Source organism: Dioscorea cayenensis, chromosome 4 (genome assembly GCF_009730915.1).
Source record: "Dioscorea cayenensis subsp. rotundata cultivar TDr96_F1 chromosome 4, TDr96_F1_v2_PseudoChromosome.rev07_lg8_w22 25.fasta, whole genome shotgun sequence".
NCBI classification, from domain to species: domain Eukaryota; kingdom Viridiplantae; phylum Streptophyta; class Magnoliopsida; order Dioscoreales; family Dioscoreaceae; genus Dioscorea; species Dioscorea cayenensis.
This window is the reverse complement of record NC_052474.1, coordinates 8,662,270-8,681,515: the sequence shown is the minus strand read 5'-3', so window position 1 is coordinate 8,681,515 and position 19,246 is coordinate 8,662,270. Positions and strand designations below refer to the sequence as shown.

At 34.0% G+C, this 19,246-nt stretch overlaps 2 protein-coding genes across 3 annotated transcripts; one reads left to right on the top strand and one right to left on the bottom strand.

The window, feature by feature from the left end:
• The first annotated feature begins 84 nt into the window (after window positions 1-84).
• On the top strand, window positions 85-6,223 carry LOC120258795. The gene is made up of 11 exons (XM_039266229.1): window positions 85-168; window positions 644-810; window positions 907-1,070; window positions 1,182-1,316; window positions 1,829-1,939; window positions 2,544-2,825; window positions 3,426-3,625; window positions 4,054-4,336; window positions 4,497-4,607; window positions 5,329-5,517; window positions 5,710-6,223. The coding sequence occupies exons 2-11, from the start codon at window positions 651-653 to the stop codon at window positions 6,052-6,054; spliced, it is 1,980 nt and encodes a 659-aa protein (XP_039122163.1). The 5' UTR covers window positions 85-168; window positions 644-650; the 3' UTR covers window positions 6,055-6,223.
• A 1,467-nt stretch (window positions 6,224-7,690) lies between these two features.
• LOC120258031 (mitogen-activated protein kinase 10-like) lies at window positions 7,691-14,060 on the bottom strand. 2 transcript variants are annotated; one of them, XM_039265372.1, is made up of 10 exons: window positions 13,556-14,060; window positions 11,875-12,283; window positions 11,117-11,244; window positions 10,905-10,964; window positions 10,090-10,239; window positions 9,838-9,993; window positions 9,449-9,660; window positions 9,252-9,353; window positions 8,556-8,728; window positions 7,691-8,469 (listed from the first exon to the last, which is right to left on the bottom strand). In XM_039265372.1, the coding sequence occupies exons 2-10, from the start codon at window positions 12,269-12,271 to the stop codon at window positions 8,081-8,083; spliced, it is 1,767 nt and encodes a 588-aa protein (XP_039121306.1). In that variant the 5' UTR covers window positions 12,272-12,283; window positions 13,556-14,060; the 3' UTR covers window positions 7,691-8,080. The 2 variants fall into 2 exon arrangements, with proteins under 2 accessions (XP_039121306.1, XP_039121303.1); XM_039265369.1 differs by having other exon boundaries at window positions 13,564-14,060.
• Between the last annotated feature and the right edge of the window lie 5,186 nt (window positions 14,061-19,246).

The window sequence follows — 19,246 nt, the reverse complement described above, 5'->3', positions numbered from 1 at the left end:
AAGGTCATCTGAAGATCAGATTTGAGTCTAAAAATGCTAAACTGTTGATCAACACTCAGATTCTGCGCAAAGCTTGCAGGAGCCATCATTAAAATCTCTTGAAGCTTATTGCATGATTTACTGTTTCACCATACTAGTCATGCACGAAAATCATTGTTGATGAATTGGGTAAGGCATGCATCTCAGTATTACAATCAATGGAGGTTTTGCTATTTTTAACATATGCTGTCTTAGTGAGAGTCCAAAGTTCAACTGGAGACATTATATCCGCATTATGTAGAATTTGATCAAAATGAGGACATTTTATGTGAATCAATTGTTCCATAGAAATTCTTGGAAATTATGTTTAATGTATATATATATAAACGAATACAAAGAACTTGGGTTTTTTTTTTTGAATTGCTTCAAGTGTATCTCTATCTCCTACAGCATGTTCATTTTACGGATAGGACTCAATTATAAGCTTCTTTCATTTTAGCCCCTGCAAAATTTCATTAGTGCATACACTTTTATGCTACTTTCTTTTTATATAATTACGTATTTTGTAGGGGTTTTTATAAAATTATGAGATTTTTAGGGATATATACGCAAAAAAACACCATAATTTATCTCCTAACAACTTTGTGTTCCGGTTCACTTCCAGAGCTCCAATGCACCTCTCATGGCTTCTCTCCGCTCCCTCTCCATCGTCGCTACTCCCTCATCATCGACCTCCCTTCTCTCTCCCTCCTTGCAGTCCACTCAGGACTCGGTTTTTCGTTCTCTTCCCCTCGCGCTGCATCCCCATCCCTGGCCTCCTCTCCGTTCCCAGTAGTTTCTGCTCCAAATTTCGTTCGAAAATGGCGTTTTTTCTTTTTTGTTTTTGTTCGATGGATTCGTTTCTTACTGTATGATATCTATCGCTAGGGTTTCGGGCCATTGCTGAAGCGGTTGATAAGGCAGAAGGAGAAGAATTTGATAGGAAAGATTCCGACTTTATCAACGTTGGGTACATCTGTGCTGCTCATGGGCTCGAAGGGGAACTCCGGGTGAAACCCAGTACGGATTTTCCTGAACTTCGATTCTCCAAGGTGAATGCTTTGGGTTTAGTAAAAGATGATTGCTTTGTTCTTCTTTCGTTGATTGATTTCAGTTGAATTAATTTTCCTTTTTTAAGTTTGTTGTGAATTTGTAACTTGTAGCCGGGGAAGAGATGGCTGAGAACTCGGATTACAGGGAAAGAGTTGATTTCAGAAGTGGAACTCACTGGGGGTAGAGCTCATCCTGGTCAGAAGAGTTGGATTATTAGTCTTCATGGAATTGATACTGTTGAGAAGGTTTGCTCAATCTGTTAGTTAATCTGAGTGGGATGCACACTCTGGATTTAGAATTTAGTAAGAATTAATCAATGAAGGCTCAGGAGATTTAGCAAAAGAAATTTATAAATGAAAACTGTTGCATAGTTATGCATTCTGAGATTGTAGAGGCAGGTTCAATAACATTGTTAGAATTATGCAATCATACTTGTTGCAGAACCATATACATGCTATTTGGTGTTGTGTTTTTCAGTTGTTAGTCAAATTATGTGATGCTTGGTAATCAAGATTTAATAAATTCCATTGCACAGCAATAAATGCGAAACTATAGTTTTACGATATTAATTGGTATTACCACCAAGTTAATTTTTGATCATTCCATGATACAGTTGCAGTGTTTCTAAGTGTTGTTTGTAGCTTAAAATTTTATGATAGTGACACTATTACCATTTTCTTTCTTTTTTTTGAACAATATCTAGTGCCATATGTTGTTTGCATGTGACTTTGACTACCGTTTATCATCACTGCCTCAGGCAAAACAAATGGTTGGATCAACTTTGTTAGTGAGAGAAGGTGACAGGCCAGAACTTGATGAAGATGAGTTTTACACTCCTGATCTTTTCAACATGAGAGTGTTTCTGAAGGTCCATACATATTCAACCATCATTCAATACACTTCGCTAGTTATAGGTTAGATGCTATAAAATTGAGAAATTTTTCTTTATTAGGGAAGATATATATTGCTACTGAAGAAGACTGTATTCCTGATTGAAAGCGGAAGAATTTTTTCATTAATATTGTTGTATAAATCAAACACCATAATTATTATGTTGATGTACTCTTGTAGTTTGCCATCATGAATTGTTGCACTACCTGATTGGATATGATTTTAAAATTATAAACACACACACACACACACACACACACACACACACACACACATGGCACCTCTTTAAACCTACCTTGTACAAAATATAAGAATTTCTGTAGACTACTAGCACACATCACTTTGACCCTGCATGAAGGATTTGTTTTGTTGAACATCTAAATTCAACAAAAAAAAAAAATTAATGACAGGAGAATGTGTTCTTGGTTCCATGAACTAGTATAAAGGGTAGTCATTGTTCTCAGACAGTTATGAAATGATTTATAAGCTGACTAATTTTAATCGTCAATTCTTTTTATTTGCCATATTTGCTAAACTTATTCATCACAATGCTATGCTGATGTTTATGTCCCACCTTCCAGGAAACTGGCACACTGGTAGGGACAGTGGTTAATGTCGTCAATACTGGGGCTAATGATGTACTACAGGTCAGATGTCATTCAACTGGAGAAGGAATTGATTGGTTAAATTCTACAAAGCCAGAGTCAAGTGCTTCCGGTCACCTTGTATGGATTCCATTTGTTGAAGCCATCGTTCCTCATGTAGATATGGACAATAGAGAAATGTGGATTACACCTCCAAAGGGGCTTCTAGAGCTCAATTTACATTCTGATCCAAGATCTAAGAAAGAAAGACGCCAGCTGGTTTGTCCTGCAGCTTTGATAAATTTTTGGACATTGATACACAAACTATACTTTAATATCTGATTGGCCCTCTGTTTTTTGAATCTTTATCTTTATGAAGCCTCCAATAAGATTTATTTTCATTCTTACATGGCTAGAAGGGAATTTAAATGTTCAGGACGTGTTTTGGTGTTGATCCATTACACACTTAAAACAGACAAAGGAATACACATTGATAGTGTATCATTGTGCTGCATTGTCTCAAACAGTCTCCAAAGAATTCCTGGCCTCCATGTCGTGTAGCAGACATTCTGCAACAAGTGACTAGTTTGTGACAGGGCGTGTGAAATAGTGACTCCAATTTAGTAATGCAAGCTTAGTTTATTAAAGATAAATCTAACTGATATTCTTCAGGACACACCGATGGTCAATTCCCTTGGCTTATCCCTTGAATTGGGTAAATACGCATGCCAAAGTATTGTATAAGCATGAAGGTTGCGCATCAGAGAATGAAAGTGAATTTGCCAAAGAATTTTTGCTAATTAATATTTTTAATTATTATGTTCAGCTCCATGTCGATTCGGATATCTTGACTTTCTCTATTTGGTGGATCATTTGCAGGAGTGGAAGCAGAGAAAGAAAATTAAATATCGTGTTATATCTGCAAAAAGGAAGCTGAGTGAATTGGGGCAGAACCATGTACTGGAAGGTTTAAAAATTGGAGAAAAAGACCAAAGGAGATTTCTCGCAGGTCAAATCGCAGAAATCAATTTCAAATTGCTTCAGTGTTCATTAGAAAGTATCAGAACACCTATTGAAAGGTTAGATACATTTCATTCACTTGATTATATCATTTATTTGGTTAATCCATGATCCAAAGTGGTCACATGGATGATTTGTTGCGTCATTGAATAAATTGTCTAAGGAATGCTCTGTTCAACATATAATTGATCATTTGCTTACTGAATCAGTCTGATGTTAGACTTCCAGTTATAGGCTGCTGGCTTTATGATGATTATCACCTCAGATTGATCTTTTTATATATATGTAATGATGCTGTGTTAACTTTTGACATTTCTTTTCTCTACCTTGTCATGTTTTTATGGTATTTTGAGCTTCTTATTGTGCATCCTTAATGCAGGAGATTCCTTTTTTCTGACACCTGTGATCCTACACATGAATTTCAATCTTTGCAAATTTTTACACCCGATTTCAATTGGTGGCCTGATGTTTTCATATTTTTAAGCAGATATGACTTGCCCAAGTTTATTGATGCTAATTCAGCTGGATTAATGAAGAGTGCATTTAAAATCTCTCAGAAATGCCTTGATAGTTGCAAAAGTGATGCGGAGAACAGCATTCATTATGGTTTGTATGAAGCAGGACTCCAACTTCTTAGAGAATCAAAAGTTGCTACCATTATTCTACTGAATGACAATTCAGGAAAGTATTCTGAGTCTGTTGATGATAAATTGAAGTCTAAGATCATCCTGCTTCAAAAGTTGCTTCTTGACTGCAAGAGTGTGTTGAAGGTATACATTCATGATGTTGTTTGTTTATATTCTGTTTGAACTTCACTGTACGTTTAGCTTGTCACAAATGAACTCTAGTTCTTATACATGATGTAGCATTCATCTGCAATTAAGGGATTCTTTAATCTTAAAGTTCTTATAAGAACTTTTATTTATGCAGATGAAAGAAGATATATTTCCTCTCATTCTGATTTCTCCAGCACATGAGATCCAGTCATATGCGCAAATTTTTTTGTTGGAGAATGACTACTTCGGTTTTAGCAGTCAAAAGGTATGACGTATCATTTTTCTACTAATTAACTGTGTTTTGAATGATTATAAAGGAATTTTAGAACCTGGCAGAGAACCAATATCCTGATACTATTTTGTTTTGAAAAACTTATCAAGTAATCGGTTCTTCTTACCATCGTATTTTCCTTGGCATAATCACAGATAACTTTTCCCATAATGTAAATTCTATGGCAAGATGCATCATTTTCAACAGATGGATTTTCTTTTTTCAGTTAAGTTCTTGTTGGCAGCTTGAAGTTTGAGCACACACAGTGAACTTCCCACTTTTGTAAGGAGTGAATCAAAATGAATGTGTGGACCTTTTTGACAAGAGGAACAAACAGCCCGAAGGCCCTGCTAAACCGTCAGGGGCATGCACAAGCCTCGGTGGAGCAAGTGGGGGCGGGGCCCGCGCACACATGGGCGTTGGGACCACCCACTCACAACCACCATTCACATCTCCCAGAAATGTGCCCTCAACCGAGAATCGAACTCTCACCACACGGTGAAGAGCTCTATCGGTGACCCGTATACCAATAGACCATTTAGTCGTTGGCAAAAATTATATCATAGCATTGTATACATTGCACTGCTACCATAGTTTTCTTCCAGAAATTCATTACTTGCTAGTAATTTTACTTGTGACCATTGTGGACATTGCCAATGTGATTGTTCTCTGAATTACTAATTTATATTGTTTACCTATTGTCTCCCATTCACAGATTTGGTTGTTGGAAGAAGAGAAGCTGCCTGTTGTTGGCATGTGCCCAAATGAAAATACTCACAAAATCTTGCTGAAATCTCCATGGGATATAATCCAGTATCCAGTTGGTGCTGGTGGAGTCTTCAGTTTACTCTCATCGGACAAACTTATAGATGGACTTAGTGAGATAGGTGTGGAGTATGTCCAGGTGAGACATTTACTGAAAGTTTCCTTTTATCTTCCATATTCTCTAGAATAAATGTTTACAACATGCAGATTCATCAAAATCATGAAAAACACATGGTTTTGAAAATTATCAAGATGTAAAATAGTCCGATTCTTTGTAATGATCCATGTTCTTCTTTGTTTTTCTCATGCTGTCATTTGATACTTTGAACAGATATGTAGTTTGTCTAAAAGATCGGCCATCGCTCATCCCTTGTTCTTGGGTTTAGTTAATTCGCGCAATGCGAACACAGGGATTAAAATCTTCGACAGAAACAAAGGAGATGGTGAGTTTGATGGGGTATTCTCATTGTCAAGTCTAAAGAACATCTGCAAACAAACAAACAAACTTCAGTTCAATGTTTCTGAGGAACAGCATGAACATGTTGAGTTGGTAGACAAGGAATGGATCGAAGTACGACCCGATGTACCCAATGCATACCATTTTCATTGCTCCGTTTACAGCTTTCTTAATACTTGTTCTCTTGATGATATGTGTCTTATGCACATTTTGGATTAAATCTTTTTAGAGGAAATCCTATTACTTCTGTTGATGTGAGTTCCTAACTTTACCGATTTTATGTATTTCTGAAGTTGGCAGGACCATATCATACTATGTATTTATTCCTCAAATTTGTTTTGTTGCTGGTATTTGCAGTTGAAACTTTAACATGTATTTTTTCAGGATATATTGGTAAGAAGGAAAATTCCTTCTGGATTTTTTTATTTTTGCATATATACCCTCATATAATATGGTTATTACAAATGTACTTCTATAAAGGTTTTGTTTGGGTGCATACACTTGCAAATTTGAATTTGCAAAATCTAAGTATTTCTATTGACTAACTTAAAATTAAAAATTAAATTTTAACCAAATTATAAATTGACTATAATAAAACTATTTTTATAAACTATTCTCTTAAAGTTTATAAAAATAGTTTTAGACTTTATAGTGAAAATAACTCAAAGGTGTTCGAAAGTGAAAATAAAGTTTATGATGGCATAAATGTAATATAAAAAAACTTTATAGTCATTACATCTATCATCTTTATTGTGTTTTAGACTTTTATTAGTCTTCTGATTCCTTTTTCTATGCAATAAACTACTTTTGTTTCTATGTTTATCCTACATTAGTGTTTTGGCATATATATATATATATATATATACCATTATAAAATAAGCAATAGTACATATTTATATACCCTTCAATAATCAAGAAGCCTCTGTAGAATTACATCTTTTACTAGAATATGAATGTAATATTGCTGATATACATGCAAAAATAAAATAAAATAAAATAAAATAAAATAAATCAGAGAAACAAATTTCCTCCAAAAGTTCAGGCTCTAATGTCTCATTTGGTAGTAAATCTGTCTACCATTCAGCCAGACAATAAAACAGCTCCATTAATGCTTCTCTTTCTCTCTCCAACCCCACTTGAACGGAAATGCATTCTTCTCATCCCCCTCCTCATTCTCCAATGCTTCATGCATTCACAATCTCTATAACTTATCAAAATGCCTGCTCTTTCTTCTTCTACTGCTTTTTCTTCTTTTCTTCTTCTTCTTCTGTTTCTCATCTTCTCTCTTCTTCTTCCACATCCAGCATTGCCCACAAGAGTGCTTGCAGGTGAAAGTCATAAATATTTAACTGCATTTAATTTTTGTTCATCTTCTATGTTTCTCTTTGTAGTGTAAAGAATTACCTATATATATATATATATATATATATATATATATATATATATCAGTTTTAAGTTTCTTTTTTATTAACATAGTTTGAATGATTTTCTGCCTTTCAGATGACAAGGCTATAGCTGGAGAAATGCAGTCTCTTGCTTTGACAGACCAAGTTGGTGCTCTTTTCTTTACTATTATGTGTGTATGTGTGTCTGTTTTCAAATCATTTATGTGTCACTCATTAAAATAATGCATGATTTCATATGTAGATATTTAAAGAAAGCAGCAGTTCAATGAATCTAAGGATGGAGTTGCATGAAGTGGAGGCAGGGGCAAACCCCATCAGTAACTCTCTCACAGTCAGTTGGCCTGCAAATCCCTGATCCTTCCAATGTTTTTCATTCAACCAAGCAAATGTTTTATATTACTTTAAACCAGTGTGTTTCCATTAAATTTAAAAAAAAAACAAGGAATTACTTTCCTGAATGAAGGCTTTTCCATTTGGTTAATTGCTACAGAGTATATTGCAGAAACACTGAAAACAAGATCATCAGTAAATAAAATAAAAAAAAGAAATTTAAAAAAAAAAACTGGGGAGCACACCAGAAAAGCCATTGCCTTCATCTTGTGAATGTAATGTATAGTCCCTGAATTTCAGATAGGACTTGTACAACTTTTTTCATGTTGCTCCAACAGATCATTCAACTTTTCTTCTCTTCTCATGCTTCTTGTTCCATCACCTCCCCTCATTTGACATCCATATCACTTAGATCCCTTTTTCTTCTTTTCATCGGAGTTTTATCACCGTGATAACATTGTCGATGACGATGATTGCCGGAGTTGATCTCAACAGCACAGTGTTTATACCTAATACATTCTTGAAATGCCGTATTGCACCGTGCCTACCTTCCTATGGACAGCAGCAGCTGCCGCAGGCCCATTGAATGAAGATTTTGCCTGCAGAAGATTTGTTTCCATTGTGTCCGGTTTGGAAACTCCCGGGAGATAGAACGGTGGAGCTCTCATGTCGAGAGCTATCTCTGATGTGGTCTTGGCAGGCACACATTGATGGATTGTTTGTTGTCCCTGCTTGGTGCTGTCTGACTTACCGCTGATGTTCCTCTGGTAGCAAAACGCTGGGGGAATCCCGGACTGAGGAAGCACCGCATCCCTTATCAATCTTCTCGCATCATATGCGTCCTTTATGTTGCTATGCTCGTAAGGCATGACTGGTCCCACAATTTTTCCGGGTTTAGCTGAAAATTGAAAGCAAGCGTGATTCTGTTAGACTTGGTGTCTCAAATGTTCGATACTTGCAGAGGAATTATGTTAGGGAATGTACCAACTGGTATTCTTTGATAAGCCGGTACAGGTGAACTTCTTGCTGGATTTCCAGTTATCTTTTCTATGTCTCTAGGGTTCTTGCTTGCTTCATCTGAGGCTTGCCTCTCTCTGCATGAAGCTAAATTGGGTTGTTCTTTCAGAGGGATGGTCATAGAATGAACCACGGTGGATCTACATTGGAACAATGCAAGAAAAGTAATTAAACACTTTGAAAGGGCCACATGGTAAACCAACCAAAGTGGATGAAATGTTTAGTGTTTGCCACAATGCAAATTATACAGGCATATTCTCATTCCATGCAAGCATAAACAAATGGACAACGGCGTATAATGGTTGCAAAAACATGAGCAAAGTAAGTTTTTCTGAAAAACTAGTTTGATTTTGGCTGAATTTCAAACAGTGTTACAAAGCTAATTGACATTAACCAATGACGGTTTTAAAACTATATAGGAACTGATCGGTCGGACAAATTACTAGTAAGGTTGAAAGCATGCAATGCGGAGAAGAACACAGATAATGGTTCTGTAATCATCTGGATGTGTGCAATAATACCATCAAATGGAGAGTATGGCATTAGGGATAGTAATATTTATTTAGGCAATTATCACAGAAAGCATAGAACTCCGGAAGAGAAATGCACAACAAAGAAAGTGTATGGAAAAATTAACTAAGAAAATGAAACCAGATAAGATACCTAGGAAGAGAAACATGCTTCCTATCTAATGGGATCACTGGCCCACTTCTTCCACCATTTTCTTCAAGGTGTGCAAATTGCTTCCTAAATTGATCGACAGCACTGCATGACAAGTGGAAAGCAGAAAAATTGTCAACAGCAGAACTCATATTTTTATGTAATGAAAAGTATATTTTAGATATAGCCAGAATCAAAACCTTGGATACAGGAAGCCTGTCCTTTCCGTTCCATTAATGTAGTCTTTAAGCAACTGAGGATGATATTCCAAAATCTCACGGAAAATGAGTTCCCTGACATCTTCCTTCGTCACTCTTCGTCGCTCAAACTCAAATTCCATTTTCGAAATTGGTTGGCAAGAGGGTTCTCTCATCACCTTCGCCAATCCCTTGAAGTAAGGATCAGCCAATGCCTGATACACCAATTACAAAACTGTAAACAATCACATGGATAGCAAATAACAGATATGATGGCTCAGGATCATCTTGTCCTCAGAATGCACACCATCACTGAAATAACGCAGAATTAAGTTTGACAAAATGTTATGAGTACATCCAGATGAAAGAAAACTCTTAAAGAACTCATATACCTCCTCAGCAGTTGGTCTATCCTTTGGATCAAAGGCTAAAAGCCTCTCCAACAGCTTAAGGCCTAGAGGATCAGCATTTGGAAACTTTTGTGAAAATGATATGGGCTGTTTTTTTCTCATGCTGCTCAAATATCTTCTAGCTTTTTCATTTCGGACCTGGGATCAAATCATACAAAAAATACATAAGATTAATTTTTTCTGCAGCTTTTTTCCAATAGATCATCAATCCATGGGTTAAACAAACGATCATACCCTAGAAATAGTGTCCAAGGAAGGTGTGCCCAGGAGATCAGTCATCAAATCCAACTGGTGGACAACATTTTTACCTGGAAATAGCGGCTTCCCAGTCAATACCTCAGCAAAAATGCAGCCTATGCTCCAGATATCAATGGCAGGAGTATACTGCAACCAGATGCACCACTTACCGTCAACTTCAGACAATATTCCATTAATAATTTTAAAAAAATGAATGAACTTTTTTTAGCAGCAGACTCAACATGAGTACCTGCAAGGTATCAATTTTGAGCTTGCAGGAGAGCTCAAAATCATTCCTGATCAAGCATCTTTTAAATTACCAATTTTAATGCCCTCAACACTCTATGCAAATACGCAGGAATAGAGCTCCACTTAAATAATCAAAACTATCATCCATAACAGCAAAAAATAAGGTGTAAATGTGACATATGGTGGGAAATACTTCTAGTGTTTGCACATCAATTAAATAGAATCAGGACATTTGCACCAAGATTGTATAACAGGTTCGATGGAAAGTTGATACATGATACTGTACTTAGAACTGATCTAACATACAGAACTAAAAGGAAAATAGTACACAGTATTGCCTTGGTAGAGTAATTAAGACCTTAGCATACTTTTCATTGGGTGGTAATTATTTCCTTGTCAAATGGAAGCTTGACACGTATGGAAGACGGTAAACAAAAGAAACTGGTTCTGCAGCATATGATCCCAATATTCCAGGTTTTACCCAAATGACTATTGCATTGATTGATTGAATGAGACAAAACCTAAGTTTATAGAAAAAAGAATGCCATCGGCCAAAGGAATACCTTGGAAAAGAATGACCCACATAATTCAGGTGCTCTATACCATCTGGTTGCAACATAATCCTGCACAAGGCAGAAGAAAGTTAATGCATCAGGAAAAGCAAGAAACTTTCATAACACAAGAAATTTTCATATTAGAGTACATGGGAAATAATATGAATAAGTTAGGTACACACAACAACAATTAAAACACACTTGCTCATCTCATTACTTACAGTCCAAAATATAGTTGTGGGGGTATCACTGAATGCAACCCTTGCTAATCCAAAGTCACAAATTTTCAGCTTGCAGTTTGCATTTGCTAGTATGTTCTTTGGCTTTAGATCTCGATGGTAAACATTAGCTGCACTTAAATACTTCCAGATTAAAAAAATGCTGAAGACATACTGTCAACAACTAAGACAGAATAATAGCACACACAGCCAAAACTTTTAAGTGGAAAAATTGAAGATGCCAAAGATACATAAATAACAGAAAACTTTGGATGATATTTACAGTAGAGGATTTTAAAAATGACACATAGCAAGTGAATGTAAAATGTCCCAGACAGGACAAGAGAGGGCAATTGTAAAAAATAAAAGCATGAAGTTATTAGTATCTGTCATCAAGGATGAAGCTAACTTTAGCTTAGGCAGCTATTTCCAAGATTTTGTAGGAATGTTAAAAGTTTCATTCTTTCAGTTGTCATCAATTAAGTGTATAACAGAACCACATAGAAGGTGGCATCACATATTTACTTCAAGCATAAAATACACACCTATGCAGTCATCATAAACTTGTATGACTGCAAGAAGCATGCATGAAATATTAGTTGTTTAATATATCAGAATGATGGAAGTTAAACCCAAAGTCATCCTAATTATATGAAAAGGCTTAGCAATCCACACAGAGTACAGAAGCACCTGACAAGATTTAAGGAAGATTTTGTCAAAATTACACTGACCCATCTGGAAAATAAGACAAGAGTTACTACCTGTATGGATATATTTTAGCGCACGAAGCAGCTGATAAAGAAAAAACTGATAATGCTCCTTTGTCAAATCATCATTAGCCTTGATAACCTGATGAAGATCTGATTCCATCAGCTCAAAAACAACATAAATATCTTTAAAATCTCTTCTAGATGGAGGCAACATGATGTGCTTGATCTCAACAATGTCAGGATGTCTCAAAAGCCTCAGAAGCTTTATCTCACGGAGAATCCGAGCAGCATCAGAAATGTGTTCAAAAATATCATGTATCTTCTTGATGGCCACTTTTTCTCCTGTGTGTGTATCAATAGCTGAACACACAACCCCATAACTTCCTTTACCAATCACCTCCTGAATTTTGTATCTATTAGCATCCCCATACTCAGTGAAGAAGTCCATCTCTGGCGTATTCTGCAACATATAGACGAAACTTATACTGTCAAATTCAACTCAACAGTTCAAAGCAACTTTCATAGATCAACTATATAAAATATCAATAAGGACTACAGAAAAATTGTGCTGGCGAGACAAATATGACAGAGGCCAGGTAAAACAAACACATCCAATGAAGACAAAAGGGCAGCAGTGACATGAAATAAGAGCAAAAAACAATTCCCATCAAAGATGCATCTTTCATAGAGATTACAAAGATCACAGATAGGACAAAACATGTGGTGAGAATAAGTAGCAATGAAAAAAAATGCAAAGCTCACAAATTTTAAGCTATGGAACATCCATCAAAGAGAATTTACGCTTGTTCCAACCCGATTGGGTAACACAATTTCACAACCAACAAAAAAATAATTATAAGTTTCCTGTTATATTTTGGCATATTTAACCTCAAACAGTGCAACCATCCAGCAACTCAGAGAATGAGTTAACTACTAGTTTACATCTAGGTGGAACAACACAAATGTCAAAAATGAAGCATCCCAAAGGTAATGTCCAATCAAGAATTATCTGTATATACTTGTTTTCTTTTTTACTAATAAAAACAATCCCGGCCCCAAACTCCCACCCCCACCACATCTTCATAATCAGTAGGTCCATTGAGTCTCTTTCACGCAGACAATTGCTATAATTTAGTTGCTACTATTTTCCACCGATCTTACTGTACAAAAAAACACACCATAGCTAAATCCAATTGATATCAGAGCAGATAAGCTGTTACAGTCAAACCAATTATAGAGAACATAATTTGAAAAAAGAAAAACAAGCAAAATAGAATCAAGATAGGAAATTGGCAGGTCAGTGGATGCTAGGCCACAATACTGGAAAGATCAAGAAGAACAAAGATGGATTCTTTCCACCACTAAAAGCTACGAACAAATGCCAGATGTGACGACATATCACTAGTTTGTGGGGGATGTGAACATGGTTCCCAGAAAACGGTAACATGCTTCTGATCAGAACCAAACGGTCCAAACATGTTAAACAAGTTGCCATTTAAAAAAATCCAGAACAAAGAATCCACACAACTGAATTCTATCTAATCCAAGAAAAAAAACAAGCATAGAAAACCAGCTCAACCCAATTTTCAAGAAAATTCTCAAAGGACTCTTTTTATTAATTCGAGCAAGATGAAAACCAATCTATCTAAATCACGTAACGGAAGAAGACAGGGCGCAAAAAGTGCACGCTCTTGACGCCCTAAAAGAAATCAAGAACAAGAAGAACAAGAACCTCCAGACCTTCTTTCTCTGATCTTGCTGCATTTTCCTCCAAAAACCACCAATCCAAACACCCAAAGATCCAATCTTTTCAGATCTACTCGCTTCTCCCAACCTTCACCAACTTCCTTCTCAAAACCACAGCCAAAAATAAAAAGACCAATAAATTACTAAAAATCACAACGTGTCGGCAGGCAAATCAACCACATTTGCCCCACCTACCCCTGCTCCGGATCACCAGCCCGCAGTCCCTTCCTCTCCCTCTCCGTAAAACATAGAGATCGGAGCAAATCCCTCATACACTCCCCAGCCTTCCCGTACCTTAACCCACCCCAATCCTTCACCTTCCCGCCCACCAACACTCTCATAGAAAGCACTCCAAATCCTCTTCCACACCCACCCACATCTCCACCACCTCCAATCACCACCTCCAAACCCTAGATCTCGCGCGAAATCAAGCAGAGATTGCGGCCCGAGTTCTCTGAGAAGAAGACGAAGAACAAGAGAAAGAGACGAAGCGAGGGCCATCGTTCACGAACCCACTGCCCGTATTTATCAGCTCCCAAGAAAAAAGAAAAAAAATATACGGCAGTGGCAGTACCGTAATTCACTCCAAATACAGGGGTAAAATTGACCAATTCCCGGATCGGGTCGGATTCCACGGGTGCTTTGCGTGCGGGTTCGGCGATCGAACCACCCGCAAGGAAGCTGGTTCCAAACATATATCCTCCAAACCCCCGCACCATAAGGGTTTAAATCCAACCGTTCATTAAAAAACTCAAATCTTGATGTACACGTGGACGGAGATTTTTCATAGATTTATGTGCGGGTGTTTGGAGACAAAAAAAGTATCGGTGGGATTAAATACGAGATCGGGCTGGACACGTGGGATGGTAGGGTGGTAATTACTTTTATCTTATCCAAACTGGAGGCGTAAAAGCACCGGGAAATCTGACCATGTGAAAGGACTTGGTCGGTGTAATGATGAAGTAGTCGGGATTTGGGTTGGCAAACTGGGTGGAAATTGAGTTATGGAAATTAATAAGAGCTCGTGTCCGATTTGAAGAGGATCAAAGTGATTCAAAGTTGGAAGACGCGGTCTCCTTTTTTTCTTTTTGCAAAAAAGGACGGCAATTTTGACTAATATAATTTTAGACCCTTTTTTTATTTTTTTACTTTTTCAAATTTTTCTATTGCTAATTATTTTTTTGACCGTATTCAAATTTTGAAATATTTAACAACTGCATTTGACTTTTCAATCACCCTGTAAAACATGATTATATATATACATACATATTATTAAAATAATCTGAAATTTTATAATATTGAAGTTAAAAAATTATATTACTAATGAAATCGGTCCAAATGACAAAGGCTTGAGTCATTTATATACTAACATGATTTAGTACCCGTCTTTGTGACTCTTGAGAAGTTAGCAGGTCAAAAATTCAAAAAAAAAAAATTTGATTAAAATATCAATTATTTTTTTGAAAAAAATAAAAAAATAAAAGTAACAAGTGGAATAGACAATTAAATAGCTTTTAACATAGATTTAACTCAACAATGGTGGTTGAACCATCTATGCTGATTTTTTTTTTTTTTGACTTTTTGTAAAAATAAAAATTCAAACAAGTTACTAAGATTGCCCCTTGACATAAAACTAATTACATTTAAACCATTGATTAAAGATTGCTTCATCAAATTAGTAATAGGTGATCAAATATCTTGATCAAGGACAAAGACCTTGCCTCCACCATTTAATTGGGAGAGAAAGCACAACCTCCAAACAAAATAAAATAAAAATATAAATAAAGTCTATTAAATGTACAAATTGATGAGAAGGACAAATGGGGAAAAAAACAAAGGAAGTGTATCAATTTTCTCTATGCAATGATTGTTGTTAGCTTTCAAAGCTCTAAATTTAGGCTTTTAAATAAACTAGTTAGCCAATCAATTAAAGCCTTGTAATATGTTATTAATCATTCTTAGCTTTGTGATTAGTGGGGTATTAGTCATTTGCATCTTCCTTTTTAAAATATAAGTAGCACTATATAAAAGTGGAATCCATAAAAATAACACATAACTTAGTTCCAAAATCAATATACAAACAAAAACCTAAAACTGAAACCATATTGACATTTATTTGTAAAGAAATAATACGAAAAAAAAATGTATATAGATTTGTCATTAACACTAAACAGTTGTATGTACTTGCTTTTTATTTTTTTTAATGACTAACCAACATCCCTAACCACCCTTACCATCCATTTGTTGGGACTCTTTCAAAGTGATGCGTAGTTACACCATACCTTCCCTTATTTAACTTACTTTGATATCATTTTTATTTTTATTTTCTTATTATTATTTACGTATGACTTTAGTATGTTTAGTTCTCAGTCAGGAGATAAAATATGAATAAAACAAATCAAGTATTTTTGTCGAGCATTTGATGTTATCGAAAAAAATTTCCAATTATATTTTTGTTTTGTTTTCACTCACAAATATCAAAATATTGATTGGAAGAATAAGTATTAATTAAATTTATTTTTTAAAAAAAATTTAGTCATTTAAATAAAAAAATTTTAATAATTAATTCTACAATATATTAATATTGATAAATCTTTATTATTATTGGAAAAATATTCAATGTATAATCTCCATTAATTACTAAAATAAAAAAAATTCTATCTAATCTAATCTAATCTTTGGGGAAAAAAACTTTTAGACCCATATTCTTATTCCCTAAACAAACATTATTGTTTCAAATTAAATACATTTTAATTCATATCATTTTCTACTAACATAAAACAAATAAAAATAAATAATTCTATTATATTAAAAGAACATTATTAACATTTGATTTTTTTTTTTTTTCACAAAGTGGAAAAGCCATTACTAAGGGACATGCACGTGCATAGAGCTCTCCTGCAGATACCGACCTTACCAATGATATGGAGTACACTCAATCACCCTACACTCTCATTTTTTGAGTTGTAAGAGAGTCAAACTAGCATCCCACCTTATGCAAAAAGATACTTACCGTATATCATTAGGTTAAATATCATTTTTAGTATGCAGTTATTTGTTATATTTCATAGTCTAAACATAGACAAAAATGACATAAACAATAAAATCATTGTCTTATATATTTCATGTCTTATTATTTAAGTTGCTAAAATAATGACATAAATGGAAATGAAAACAGAGTCAAGTCAAGCCACCGTCTCCTGTTTGTTACTTTTTCACATAAAAGGATAAAATTGAAAAAATAGAATGAGCCCACAAATAAATTGTATTTTTATGTTTCACATGTTTCGTGCATGTCAATATTATTATTATTATTATTATTATTATTATTATTATAAAATAAATCTATTTGCATCCTCCATGTCATAATTCAAATTTGTCCTTCATTTTGAGTTGAGTGCATGAGCACTAGCTGTAAATAGACACAAATGAAAGGTTGGCATGAATGAAGGCCACAACCACAAAAATATTTGTTTATGCCTTCTAACTCTTGTTTTTAGGTCAAGGGATTGTGATTTTTTTTTTTCTCTTTGTCTTTTATATTTTTTAAATTAAAGTTATGGTTCTTGCGTCTTTTTCCTTGCATGCTTCTTTATTTAAATTTGGTTGTTTTCTTGAATTATTTAAATTATTTGAATTTTTTTTAATGAAATATGGACAAGCCACATGTCAAGGATGTACACAAACACAAAATTACTATATTAACACACATATTCACATTTTGCATGAGCTAAAATTTGAATCTGTTTTTTTGGAAGAAAAGAATATCCAACGTAGTGAATTCGGCGCCAATAGACAAAAAAATCATTGGTGGATTAGATTCATTACTTAAATTTTATTTATTATATTTAAAAGGAAATATGTATTTATTTTTTATTTTTCTTTCAAGTTTATTTTTATGTTTATATATATTTTTAAAAAGCATTTACTTAATAGATCCTCTAGTTTTTTTTTATTTATGAATTTTCAAAATATTCAATATTGTGACCTTAAATTTATCATATTTTCCTAATTTAAGATTTTTTTATTAATTTTATAATGGTTTATAAGATACTAAACATTTGGTTAATGAAACAATTTAAGACAAGATGATTTCTTGGCTCTACATAATTAAAAAAATCACATAAAAAATAATTAAATATATATAAACGTAGTGTTGATATCTATATATAAATTATTTTAAATTTTGAATATATATACAATAAAAATATGTCCAGGTAAAATAGATAGACACTCTAGAAAAATAAAATATATGGAGATATTATCGTCTATCAAAATTTAATTAAAAAGAATAACACTATCACGTTAAAACCGCAAAATTTAGGTCATTAGTGGTATTAACTTACTCCCTATGTGGAGTATTTGTCACAAATCCATATTCCTTTTTATCTGTCATTTTCTAACATAAATAAGCATTTATTATTTTTTCTTCAAAATTACCATTAACACTCTATTCAATTTTCTTCTTAAAATTAAATATGAGAAAAAAATGTAAAGATATAAATTAGGGTTAATTTTAAAAAGAAAACTATTTTTTTATAAAACTTTATAAAATAACTAAGTTTTTTGGTATGTGAGATTCGGTTAACTATGACAAATAAAAAGGAGCCGTGAAAATAATCTTTTTGAAGAAAAAATAGCACAAATTGTAATATCACACAATAAATTAACTATATAAGAGTTTGGACTCAATGCGTATCTCAATAATTCAAATGAGTATGTATAAGGCATTAACTTTTTACATGTCTCTGGACCATGACCTAGAGGCTTGTCCCCTTTGTAATAAATAAATAAATAACATTATCATTGTTGTAAATTATAAATAAAAACATTTAAATAAGGTGGATTAGAAGTGCATATTTGCTTTAATTTAGTTGGAAATAAAGTGGATGCCTTTCATCTTTAATGACTTTTTAGCAAGAATCTCAACTGTGATATTGAAATATATATTTCTTTTAATTTATATATTGTTTCTTTCATGAGCCCCGATTAGTCTAGTCTTTCCGTACTCCATGGTAGTGATATTATAGAGATTCATATTCTCATGTGTGCAGATAATTTTAATTTATTTGATATAAATCTTAAATAACAATATGATTTGATTTTTTTTTACCATTATAATCAAATTAACAATAAAAAAAATTGATCAGTGTTATCATTAAAGGTCAGCAAAAAATAAATTGAGTAATTTAATTTTTACCAGAGTCTATGTTGAACATGATAAAATTTCAATATTGTTCATAACTTTATATATTAATATTAATTTTACTTAGATCTCTTTTTCACTCTTCTCATTTCTTTTATTAATGTTAAGTGCAACAACTTTTTTTCCGAGAAAAACAGAACATGCGTGGAGTTAAATGTCTCATACACCTTAACCTTAGACTAATAGAGTCTGCGCAGAGAGACCAAACTGCCACAGAGTTAATTTCTCTATGATGAAATTTGAACTCGCACCAATTTTCTCTTCTCCCAAATGACACAAAAATAATGCAATTAGTCGGGTAATTTTTTTGGTGGGATACCTTATTATGCTCGTGTTTCATTTTGAACACTTTTTTTTAATTTGTATCAAAGTGAGCACTTTAATTTAATTTGCTTTCACAGGGAGGGCACTGTGGCTATTCCGGTGATTGAGAGCTGATGTGTCAACTGAGATCTGACGTGGAAATTTAAT

Excerpts from the sequence above, each read along its gene's own strand:
- LOC120258795 (XM_039266229.1), top strand. The coding sequence starts at position 651 with ATGCACCTCTCATGGCTTCTCTCCGCTCCCTCTCCATCGTCGCTACTC. Across the intron at positions 3,626-4,053 it reads ATCAGAACACCTATTGAAAG|ATATGACTTGCCCAAGTTTA; the intron begins GTTAGATACATT and ends ATTTTTAAGCAG. Across the intron at positions 4,608-5,328 it reads TCGGTTTTAGCAGTCAAAAG|ATTTGGTTGTTGGAAGAAGA; the intron begins GTATGACGTATC and ends TCCCATTCACAG.
- LOC120258031 (XM_039265369.1), bottom strand. The coding sequence starts at position 13,587 with ATGCAGCAAGATCAGAGAAAGAAG. Across the intron at positions 12,284-13,563 it reads AGCAAGATCAGAGAAAGAAG|AATACGCCAGAGATGGACTT; the intron begins GTCTGGAGGTTC and ends TATATGTTGCAG. Across the intron at positions 8,470-8,555 it reads TTATCAAAGAATACCAGTTG|CTAAACCCGGAAAAATTGTG; the intron begins GTACATTCCCTA and ends TTCAATTTTCAG.